The 12330-nt window shown below is 45.9% G+C and overlaps 1 protein-coding gene across 1 annotated transcript in view; it reads right to left on the reverse strand.

Annotated features, from left to right (window-relative positions):
• Slc35f2 (solute carrier family 35 member F2) overlaps window positions 1–4723 on the reverse strand; it is a 28963-nt gene extending 24240 nt beyond the window's left edge. The window contains exon 1 of the mRNA XM_048343778.1: window positions 4139–4723. Coding sequence (XP_048199735.1) covers window positions 4139–4254 — 116 coding nt within the window. The 5' untranslated portion in view covers window positions 4255–4723. The remainder of the gene's footprint in view (window positions 1–4138) is intronic.
• Window positions 4724–12330: the final 7607 nt, after the last annotated feature.

The following is a 12330-nucleotide window of genomic DNA, read 5'->3' on the forward strand; positions in this document are numbered from 1 at the left end:
AGGACAAGAAAGTTCCTAAGTAGGCTGGGGATATGGCCTAGTGGCAAGAGTGCTTGCCTCACATACATGAAGCCCTAGGTTCGATTCCCCATCACCACATATATAGAAAACGGTCAGAAGTGGCGCTGTGGCTCAAGTGGCTGAGTGCTAGCCTTGAGCAAAAAGAAGCCAGGGACATTGCTCAGGCCCTGAGTCCAAGGCCCAGGACTGGCCAAAAAAAAAAAAAAAAAAAAAGTTCAATGCAAAATATGTTGAAAACTCTCTAGTTTTAATGACTTGTTGTAAATAGTGTTTCAACACATTTTGCATTGAACTTTTTTTTTTTTTTGCCAGTCTTGAGGCTTGAACTCAGGGCCTGAGCACTGTCCCTGAGCTTCTTTTGCTCAAGGCTAGCACTCTACCACTTGAGCCACAGTGCCACTCCTGGCCTTTTCTGTTTATGTAGTGTTGAGGAATCAACCCAGGGCTTCATGCATGCTAGACAAACACCCTATCACTAAGCCACATTCCCAGCCCGAAATTTTCTAATCTCACAATAAAAAGGGGAATGCAGTACAGGGAAGAGAACAGATCAAGATTGGTAGGACCTAGGGTTACTCAACTCCCTGAACTGCACATGGAACAAAAAGTCCCTCACCCCCCCCCACCACCCCTTGAGCTTCTTCTTTGAGTAAATAACACTATCCAGTACAGAACAATACCTTCTAGTTTAGTTGAGCTGTGAACACAGCAAGTACACAGTAGGAGTTTGTCAAGTGAATAGATGAAAGCTGTCTAGTAAATCCCAGCTAAAAGACTGGCTCTAGAGAAAGCAAAGGGTCATACCAGCCCTTTGCTACTTAAGAACAAAGAATAAACATGCAAATCTACAAGCTTGTCTTCATTCTCCTCCAGCCCGTGCCCTCCTCACATTGAACTACGTGCAGGTCCTTGGGCTTGCAGCCCTCTGAGCCTGCACTCCTCTTCCTCCTCATCTGTCTCCATGAGAAACTCTGACTTCATGCTTCAAGTTCCCCAGCCCAGCTCACTGAGAAGTCTGATCTTTGATCTCTGCCCTGCTTTGGGTCCTCACTAAACTTTGTACTTACGTGTATGGCAATTACCATACCTTGTTACTATAATTTGATCATGCACCTTCTTGAGAGCAGGCACTAAATACTATTCAGTGTCATAGCCAAAGAAATGAATCTAGGCTCTAGACTACTGCTCATGTTCAAGGTCTGTTGAATAAATAAGCCCTGTCCAACACTGCACTACAAAAGGAGTATGATTAAAAAAAAAAATCTATACCCTCACCAGGTGCCATGTAAGATACCCGTCCATAGCCATCACGTAACCAGGAGAATGAAAAGTTAAGACTAGAAGTTAATAATAGAAGAATAGAAGTTAAGAATAAAGTCATTAGGCTGGGGATATAGCCTAGTGGCAAGAGTGCCTGCCTCGGATACACGAGGCCCTAGGTTCGATTCCCCAGCACCACATATACAGAAAACGGCCAGAAGCGGCGCTGTGGCTCAAGTGGCAGAGTGCTAGCCTTGAGCGGGAAGAAGCCAGGGACAGTGCTCAGGCCCTGAGTCCAAGGCCCAGGACTGGCCAAAAAAAAAAAAAAAAAAAAAGAATAAAGTCATTAGCAAAAGAAGAAATCTCATACACGGAGGGTAGTGGATTCTTCTGATTATAAACAATGTCAGAACTGGAAAAATAATAGAATACTAAGAGAATTTAAAAAACAAAACCCTGCAAGTGCTTATTGCACCTGGCTAAATTGACATTGCCGGCTGTACTGTCTGTTCCAGCCTTGGAGCCCCTGGTGTCCCCTGAAGCAGTACTCCACATTCCCATCACCCACAAATGATGAGAGCTGATGGTGGCCGGGAACCCATGCCAGGAACTCTGCCCACAGCGGGGCAGTCAACCAAGAAATTCTCTGTGCTGTCTCATGGCTGGGGAGGAAGTGTGTGTGTGTGTGTGTGTGTGTGTGTGAAGGATTGAACCCAGGGTCTTACACATTCTAAGCATGCTCTGTACCACTGACCTAGCTAAATGCTCAGCACAACAGGTTCTGCATTTTACAAGTGGAAAAGTGCTCTAGAGCACAGAGATTAAGTGATTTGCCTAAAGCCAACAAGCCAAGATTTGAACCTAGAATCTGTGCCCTTATCCAGGCCTCCACTGTGCCTGTCAGCTGAGTACTTACAGCTACTTTACCAGGATATATACATTGGAGGGCACATGATGAATTTTGGCCAATTTTCCCTTTTAGGTAAAGGAGTCTATTTAAAACTATAGCCACTTATAAAGCAAAATGCATACACCTTTATTGATCTAGTTTGGAAAATGGCATGGCTTTTTAGGATGTTAGCTTTGAAGAGAAATTCATTTTGTTAACATAAAAGGGAAAAGGTGGGCACTGGTGGCTCATGCCTGTAATCTTAGGTATTCAGGAGGCTGAGATCTGAGGGTTGCAGTTGGAAAAGTCCATGAGATTCTTATCACCAATTAACCACCAAAAAGCCAGAAGTGGAGCTGTGGCTCGAAGTATTAGAGTACTAGCCTTCAGTGAATGGGCTCAAGGACAGCACCCAGGCCCTGAGTTCAAGCCCCATGACTGACTAAATGAATGAATGAATGAATGAATGAGTGAATACATACATACATACATACATACATACATACATACATACATACATACATACATAAAAGCAAAGGGGAGAAAATAGCCTGAAATCCTAGCTACTCAGGAAGCTGAGATTTGAGGATCACAGTTGGAAGCCAGGCCCAGGAAGAAAAATCCATGAGATTCTTATTTCCAATTAACCACCAAAAAGTCAAAAGTGGACAGGTAGCTCAACTGCCAGTGTGCTAGCCTTGAGTAAAAATAAAAGAATGAAAGAAAAAGAGGGGGGAAAAGCCCAATGCTAGGCATCAGTGGCTCCTGCCTATAATCCTAGCTACTCAGCAGGCAGAGATCTGAGGATTGAGGTTCAAGGCTAGCCCAGGCAGGCAAAACAGTGAGACTCCATCTCCAACTAACCACTGAAGAATCAAGAAGTGTGCTGTGGCTCAAGTAACAGAATCCTAGCCTTGAGCAAAAGAAGCTCAAGGACAGGTTCAAGCCCCAGGATTGGGGTGGGGAGGGGAAGTCCAGCAAGAGAAGCATCTAGGCTGAGTTCAAGTTCAAGCCCCAATGGCAGCACAAATGAATAAATAAATACAATAAAAAGGGGGGAAACGCAAATGCCTATTTCACCAGGTGCCAGCGGTGGGGAGAGACGACGGAGTGTTTCGACCCAGGCTTGCGGGCTACAACCCTTACAGGTCGGCTCCTGGCAAGGCTCGCCATCCCCTTGATGTGCTTGAGGATGGCATGGTATTTTCCACACCAGTTGCTAAGGGCGCACCGTGAACCCTCCGTAAATGGCTTTCATTATTTAGGTCCTGGACGACCTGTATTTCCAGGATGGAGTCTTCCACTAGCCACAGAAATGCTTTCTCCAAAGACGCTGCCAACTCCTTCAAAACCTCTCAATCGCTCCAGTCCCGGAGATGCCCGTGACCTCGCTCGGGAGCCCAAGATCCGAGGCAGGTTCTGCAGCCCCACCCCACCCCCGCCCCCGGCACCACCACCCCAGTACAACAGCCCAAAACTTCCGTGGACGCCTCACCTGAGTGAGCCCAGATGGGGAAGGTCACCCTGGCTAGTCTGATGGGATTGGCGGCGGAGAGCATGTGGGCACAGGGCCAGGAAGCCGGGATCATCCACCGGCCAAGCTCCCGGGTGTGCAACCACGCCTCCTTCACAGCATCGCGGGGCGCGGGGGATCTAACCGCGTCCTCGGGGGTCCCCACCCCATCCCCTGAAATGCATCCCCACCGCTGCCGAGGGGCAGCCAAGCGCCCTCAGGAAGCCAGGCGAAGCGCAACATCCTCCCCTGCTCCCCGATCCAAAGTCCAAACCGCCGCCGCCTTGGCCCCGGGGCGGCGTAGGCACGTGCGAGCGAGTCCCCAGCTCGCCCGCCCGGCCGGGCCGGGTCGGGCCGGGTCGGGCCGGGCCGGGCCGCGTTCCGCCTCCTCCACCTCCCCGGCCGCCGCCGCCGCCGCCGCCGCGCGCTCCCGGCTCCGGTGAGCCCCGACTCACCAGGTGAAGACTTTACCACGGATCCGGCACAGCACGCTGCCGATCGTGCTCGGGGCTCCCGATGCCTGAGGCTCCGGAGCCCCAGGGTTCGGGCTGGCCGCCGAGTCAGCCTCCATGGGGTCCCCCCACTTGGCGCGCGCGTTTTCCGCGTCCGGAACCCGCCGAAGTGCCGGGGCCTGGAAGATAGGAGGCGGCGCCTGTGCGGCCGGCAGCCCGCCGGGGACCCGGGGACTCGGCCGAGCCTGGCTCCCGGCTCCTCGCTCTCTCTCTTGGTCCTTCGCGTCCCTCTCGATCCGGGGCTGGGCTCCTTAGGCGACAAATCATTAACTGTCCCAACGGCCAAGGGCCAAGGCGAGCTGCGCTTGCAGATTACAACCCAGTACCTCCCGGGCAAGCCGGGGGAAGAAAGGTTATAAAAATATGAATATATAAATTATATATTTCTATACACGTTGCAGTTTGGCATCCGTGTTGGACGACACCCAGCGTGCATTTCAGGGTTTTATGGCTCCTTGCTGGAAACCAGTAAACGAGGTGAGCTCAGGCGATTGGTGCCCGGTTCCCAGGGCGCCCGAACCCAAGAAAGAACTTTGCCAACTGCAAGGACCCGCCGGCCTCTCCCCGCACCTCCGGTCCCCTCCTGTCCGCCCTCCCTCTCTCCCTCCCTCCCTTCGGCTTTCAGCCTATTGGCTGTTTTGTTTCCCCTCTGCCATCTCCACCTCTTACCCAAAATGTGCTTTTGTTGTTGGGCCCTGTGAATTAGCGAAACGCCCCCGCCCCCAATGTCTTTGTGTCTGTGTCCCTTGAGCTGAGCTAGTCCCTGCTGCCTTGGGCTCCAGGAAAAAGAAGATCCATGAGTCCTGTCCAACAGGCAAAGCCACCTTCTTTAACGGAAACAGCCAAAGAAAAAAGAAAACCACCCCTCAGGAGGTCTAGTCCCTAGGATAAAGTGATAACTTCCGGAGATTTCATTTAGAGATTAAAAACTGAGCTTGTAGTCTACCTGGCCACACCTTGGAGAAGATAGTTTTGGGTAGACACACCTTTCTCATCCCCTACCCCAATTCTCTCTATTTAACCTGCAGCCAATGCTAAGATGGCTGGAGAGGAACTCCAGTGCTATCTTCCCCTGGCCTCAAGACATGGAGTCTCCTTTTCTTGGGCAGTCTTTATTTCCTAATAAATTTACCTCTCACTTTCACTAACTACATTGATGTCTTGCCTGAATTGTTCCCTCTTGCTGGAGGCAAAGACCAAAGCTGATGAGCTCTGCTGACTTTCCGGTAAACAACCACATCTTGAGGTACACTGAATATGATGTTGTTTTGTGACAACTACCCCCACTAAAGCCCGTACTTTGGCAACATCTAATTCAGCTCCTGGAAAGCTGATTAAGACATCTCCTACTTCACCTTCCTGTAAAGGACAAGCGTGAGGAAATACCTCCTTTGCTATGATTTTTTTTTTTTGGGGGGGGGTGGTTGGTAATAGGGCTTGAACTCGGGCCTGGGTACTGTCCCTGAGCTCTTTACTCAAGGCTAGTGCTCTAGCACCTTGAGCCACAGTGCCACTTCCGGGTTTTCTGGTGATTAATTGGAAATAAAAGTCTCACTGACTTTACCTCCAACCTCCACCCTCAAATCTCAGTTTCTGGAGTGCTGGGATTACAGGCATGAGCCGCTGGCCCCAGGCAAAGGGTTACAACTTCTGTGAGATGAAGAAATACCCCTTGTTACCTCTCAGACTCTCCAAATTCCTGTTCTTTGGTTTGTGGAGGAGAGGCTGAGCTGCCAGTCCCTCTGACCAAATACTTGAAAAGGAAAAAAAAAAAGTTTTTTATTTTTTATTTTTCTTATTTATTGTCAAAGTGATGTAACAGAGGGGTTACAGTTTCATGTTAGGCATTGGATACATTTCTTGTACTGTTTGTTACCTCCTCCCTTGTTCCCTCTTCCCTCTCCCAAAAAGTTGTTTTTGAGACAGATTTTACTATGCAGCTCAAGGTGGCCTTGAACTCGGATCTCTAGTTTCAACCTCCCCCAGAACTAGGATTACAGGTATGAACCACCACATCCAGCTATAACCAAAGTCTCTGAACTTTCACCCACCCCAGCTGAACCATAGCATAAGCCTCTCCTAACAGTAAACCCACCCCAGGGGTAATAAATATTCTCTGATCTACTGAGAGTCAAGCCACCTTTTCCTTCTACTTCCTGACTTGCAATAATTCTTTCAAACAAGGTCTCTCCTTACTAATTCAACTTGCTTGTTGTATTTAGTTTGTAAACATTGACTGAAAGTATAGGATCCTGACAGAGTATAATGGAGGTTGGTATGTGTATGTACCCCAGTGGTAAGGTGTATGCATAGTGCATATTTTGAATAGGTGAGACTCTGATTCCCTCTTAATAGAAGCCACCAATAACTAAATATCTTTACACATTCATACACATGTATATATGCTTTTGTGCCTACCAGGCAATCAATAAGAATTAAATCATGGAAACAAACAAAAATAAAATAGACAAGAGGAGAAACATAGGTTATATGCCAATACTGTGTGTGTGTGTGTGTGTGTGTGTGTGTGTGCGCGCGCGTGCGCGCTGGTGCTGGAACTCTGGGCCTGGGCACCATCCCTGAGCTTCTTTTGCTCAAGGCTAGAAGTTTACCACTTGAGCCACAGTGCCAATTCTGGTTTTTTTTTTTTCGGTTTATGTGGTACTGAGGAGTCAAACCCAGGGCTTCATGCATGCTAGGCACTCTACCACTAAGCCACATTCCCAGCCCTGAATATCACTTTTATAACAACAATAAAAAAAAGTTTTAAGATTCTTCTGTGATCATCTACCCACAGGCACACCAAATGGAATAGCTACTTATTTCATCGGACCGTCTTTACAACCTGATTAGATCAATTAAGTCTGAGGCAATAGTATAAGGAAATAAAAAAAGACATTGCTTTTAGTATAAGAAAATAAAAAGACATAATGAAAAACACAGGACAAAAAGATGAATTCCTTTCCTCACTCCTCCTCCAACTTCAAATGGCTCAGCACAGCAAGCAAAGCCCCCTGCTTGGAAAGGGAGATAGAACGAAGTTCAGGGCTTAGATCTGTCCCAGTTCTGGGTTTAAAAGCTACAGGAAAACCTCTGGAGCTGCCTCAAGACCAGGCAGCTGGCTGTAACCTCCATTTTCTTCCAACATCAGACAGAAGAACAGGTAGTTAGACTCCACCTGCTGGAGAGCAGGGGACAAACCCTCATAGTGAGACCCAACACCAAAGCCCACCAAGTTACAGACTGGCCATGAGGAAGAGCAGACACCTGGGCACTTGTGGGTCAGACACAGGGTGGAGAGGGCCTAGGTCCTATCCACCCACTTCCCAAGCAGGCTCTGTGTCTTTGACATTTAATGCATGACTAATTTAGTGTCCCCTTAGTGTCTGAGTCAAGTCTACTAATTCTTCCTTCTGTTGGAAGAAGGCTCATTCAAAGAAATAATAACAGAAAACTTCCCAAACTGAGAGAAGGATATAAATATCCCAGTGCAGGAAGGTGAAAGTCACCAGTCAGATGTCACTTACCTAAGTCAACCCTCTAGACATGGTGTAATTAAGGTCTCAAAGATGAAAGAGATGATTCTCAAGATTTCAAGAGAAAGTAATATAAGGATATTTCTGTTCTGATGGCAGACCTCTCAGACCGGGAGAGAGAGACATGACTTTTTCCCAAACTCTGGTGCCCTATGGCACCATGTAGTCGCTATAGATATCTATAATGGACAATTCAGAAAGCTAGAAGAGTGCTGGGGGTGCAATTTAGTGATAGAGCGCTAGCCTAGCATTCATGAGGTTCTGAGTTCTAATCCCCTGCATTGAAAATAAATAGACAAATAAATATTTTTAAAATAAATGAAGAAAAGCTAGAAGAAAGCCAGGTGCTGGTGGCTCGCATCTGGAATCCTAGCTACTCAGGAGGCTGAGCTCTGAGAATGCAGTTCAAAGCCAGCAGAAGCAGAAGAGTCTGGGAAACTCATCTCCAGTTAATCACCAGAAAACCAGAAGTGGGCCTGCGGCTCAAAGTGGTAGAGCACTAGCTTTGAGCGATGAAGCTCAGGGACAGCACCCAGGCCCTGAGCTCAAGCCTCATGAATGACCAAAAAAAAAAAACAAGTTAGATGTAAGTACTTTGAATGTAAAGAGATGATAAGTATTTGAGAAGATAGCTACAGTTAACCTTATTTAAACATTATGCAATGTATGTGTGCGTGTTTAAAATAGTACATGGTACTCCATTGATGAGTGTAACTTTTATGTTTTCATGTATCATGTATCAGTTAGTAAATGAACAAATACATAAGTACATGAATTAAAAACAGATTGACGTCTTTTATCTAGAACCAATGCCTTTGGATAGTTCTATAAACAGTCAATGGTAATTTTCTAAATATAATCTGTATTTAAAGGTCATATTTAAGGCCTCTTGTTTTTCTTTTTCTTTTTTTGCCAGTTTTGGAGCTTGAACTCAGGGCCTGAGCACTGTCCTTGGCTTCTTTTTACTCAAGGCTAGTACTCTGCCACTTGAGCCACAGCACCACTTCTGGGCCATTTTCTATATATGTGCTGCTGAGGAATTGAACCCAGGGCTTCATGCATGTGACGCAAGCACTTTACCAGCCCCAAGGGCTTCATTTTTAAAGCCTTGTTTTAAAGCATCTTATTTGTAGCATCCTGTGTATGTAATGCATTTATTGCTACTATTCTTGAAGCTCACAGACAAAACACTATGTGTGTGTATGTGTGTGCGCACGTGTGTGCGCGTGCGTGCCCTGGGGCTTGAACTCAGGGTCTGGACACTGTCCCTGAGCTTTATTACTCAAGGTTAGCACTATAACACTGGAACCACAGCTCCACTTCTGGCTTTTGTTGGATAATCTTGGTTAGGCTGGCTTTGAACTGCCATTCTCAGATCTCAGCCTCCTGAATAGCTAGGATTACAGGCATGAGCCACCAGCACCCAGACACAATACTGTCTTGTTGTAGGTCAGCATCCTGATTTTCTCTTTCAGAGATGATCTGAGAATACTGATCAATGCCAATTGATTTGTATGACCAAAGTACACAAGGTACCACACAAATGAAAACATCAGAGTCGCTTGTCATTAGGCACAATGAATCAATAACCCAATATGCTTGGATAGCAACTTTGTTTGAAGTATCTAAATACAGGATGATTGAAAATCAATTGACCAGGTATTGGATGAATACAGATGACACACTGACTACACTTCAGTATGTGATCTGTGATGTTCACAATTTGAAAGATATTTTTTACCCACGTATCCTTGATTTCCAAACATGCTTTGGCCATTTGTTCCGCTGAGTGGCAGAAAGAATGCAAGAACAAATCAGACTGAGTTTCTTTTTTAATTTGGGTAGTACTGGGACTGGAACTCTGAGCCTCAAATGTGATCTGCTGGTACTCTACTACTTGAGTCATGGCTGTGCTTTGCTTTCCTTTTGACAATCCTGGGGCTTGAACTCAGGGCCTGAGCACTGTCCTTACGATTCTTTTGCTCCAGGTTAGTGCTCTGCCACTAAACCCACAGCATCACTTCTGCCTTTTTCTGGTATGTGGTACTGAGGAATCGAACCCAGAACTTCATGCATGCTAGGCAAGCACTCTACCACTAAGCCACATTCCCAGCCCTGCTTTGCCTTTTTATTGGTTATTTTGGAAATAGAATCTAGTGAACTTTTCATTCCAGGCTGGCTTCAAGCCATGGTTATCCAGATCTCAGTCTCTTTGAGTAGCTAGGATTATGGGCATGAGCCACAGGTACCCAGCTCACTTAGTTCTTGTCTTCAGATGGTTTACAATTTAATGAGGGACATGGGAAGTGAAACTTATACACAACACTAAATGATCTTAGGAGTAAAGTCCTACTCAGTTCCCACTTACTCCTTTTCTGTCCAAGTCTTGAGAGATATCTCTTCCTCTTATTTTCAGATATCATTGGCTGAATTCCTTTCCTGGTCCATCCAACTTCTAAAATTAGTAAGAAATAATGAAAATGGGGGCTGGGAATGTGGTAGTGGTAGAGTGTTTGCCTAGCATGCATAAAGCCCTAGGTTCAATTCTCAGCACCACATAAACAGAAAAAGCTAGAAGTGGTGCTGTGGCTCAAATGGTAGAGTGCTAGCCTTGAGCAAAAGGAAGCCAGGGACAGTGCTCAGGCCTGAGTTCAATCCCCAGGATTGGCAAAAAAAAAAAAAAAAAGAAGAACGAATGAATGAATGAAAATGAGCTGGGTATCAGTGGCTCACACCTGTAACCCTAGCTTCTCAGGAGGTTGAGATCTGGGGATCACCAGCATGTGCATAAGACTCTTATCTCCAATTATCTACCAAAAAGCCAGAAGTGTAGCTGTGGCTTAAGTGTAAAAGTACCAGCCTTGAACAAAAAGAAAAAAAAAGTTAAGAGACAGCATTCAGACCCTGAGTTCAAGTCCCAGTACTGGCACACGCGCACACACACACACACACACACACACACACACACACAATGCTATGGTTCAAAAGTTAGGTAAGAACTGATGAAATTTGGATATTCAGCACTAAGTGCCATAAAGGTGGTATTTTAAGGCTTATGAGGTAAAAAAAAAAATCTCCTCGAACTGCTTGCTGACAGTTTTGCAAAGTATTGAACGACTATAGTAGCATGAAGAATTGAAAAAGCAGGTAGTATCATCTGTAATCAATAGCCTGAGCACTGTCCCTTAATGTTTTTTTTACAATTATCCACACAAACTCAACCCACTTGTCAGCAGAAATTAAATGGCAGAGTTACAGTGATATTGCTACAGAGATCCTGCCCATTTTACAAAACATTCTTTAAGACATTTACTAATGCACTACAGTGTGCTGTCATAAATAATTAAAATCAAATAAATCCAGGAGAGCTAAATAATTTAAACACTTGTCAAAATAAATCAGCCAATAATACTCTGAAGCTAAATGTGTTTTATTTTCATACCTTGATTTACTTGTTTTTCTCATGAAATCAGATAAAAACAGAAAACTATCATTTCATTTGCATTTCAAGTTCAACATTCAACTCATATGTACCCAAATACCAGCATCTTTACTGGCTTATCAAGAAAAAGAAAATCCCTTGGGGCTGGGAATGTGTCTTAGCGGTAGAGTGCTTGTCTAGCATGCATGAAGCCCTGGGTTCAATTCCTCAGCACCACATAAACAGAAAAAGCTGTAAGTGGCGCTGTTGCTCAAGTGGTAGAGTGCTAGCCTTGAGCAAAAGGAAGACAAGGACAGTACTTAGACCTGAGTTTAAGCCCCAGGACTGACAAAAAGAAAAATCTCATTGGTTACAAAACAAACTTAATTGTACCAACAAAAAGGACTTAAAAAACCAGAGTCTCTACCAGTGCTCATGCCTATAAATCATTCCTACTCAAGATGCTGAGAGCTGAGGATCAGGGTTTGAATCCAACCCAGGCAGGAAGGTCTGTGAGACTCTTAACTTCAAATAAGTATCCAAAAGCCAGGAGTGGGGCTGTGGCTCAAGTGGTAGAGCATTAGCCTTGAACCAAGAAGCTCAGAAACAGTGCTAGTTCAAGCTCCAAGCGCAGCACACACACACACACACACACACACACACACACACACACACACACACACACAAATCCCTTCTCCCTTATGTCTTTGTAGTCAGAACTCTTGTCACTCAGCTATCCCTAACTGGAGGGGTGCTAATAGGTCAAGGAGATTTATAATAAAAGACAGATGAGGGTGTGTGCCAAGTTGCGAAAACGACCACCAAGAAGGCCACCGAGACTCAGACGTTCCGAAATGCAAAAGCAAGGCAAGGCTTTATTCAAGCGAGCTGCAACTTGGGCCTCGTCCTTCCCACCGACACAGCAGAGGTTGGGAGGGAGCCTCGAGCTGCGATTACACAGGGCTTATAAAGGCAAAAAACAAAGTTACAGCCATCAGGTGTTCAAGCAAGACAAAAAAACAAAGTTACAGCAATCAGGTGTTCAAGCAAGCAAGACCAGGACACAAGTACAAATCTGATTGGCTCAGGGCTCGAGGCACAGGGCTCGAGGCACTCTGGGGGCTGTTAGAGTTAAGCATTCCCAGCGGTTAGAGTTCTTGACTGGCTGGGCCCTAATA

The sequence above is a fragment of the Perognathus longimembris genome, chromosome 3, assembly GCF_023159225.1.
Source record: "Perognathus longimembris pacificus isolate PPM17 chromosome 3, ASM2315922v1, whole genome shotgun sequence".
In the NCBI taxonomy this organism is placed as follows: Eukaryota; Metazoa; Chordata; class Mammalia; order Rodentia; family Heteromyidae; genus Perognathus; species Perognathus longimembris.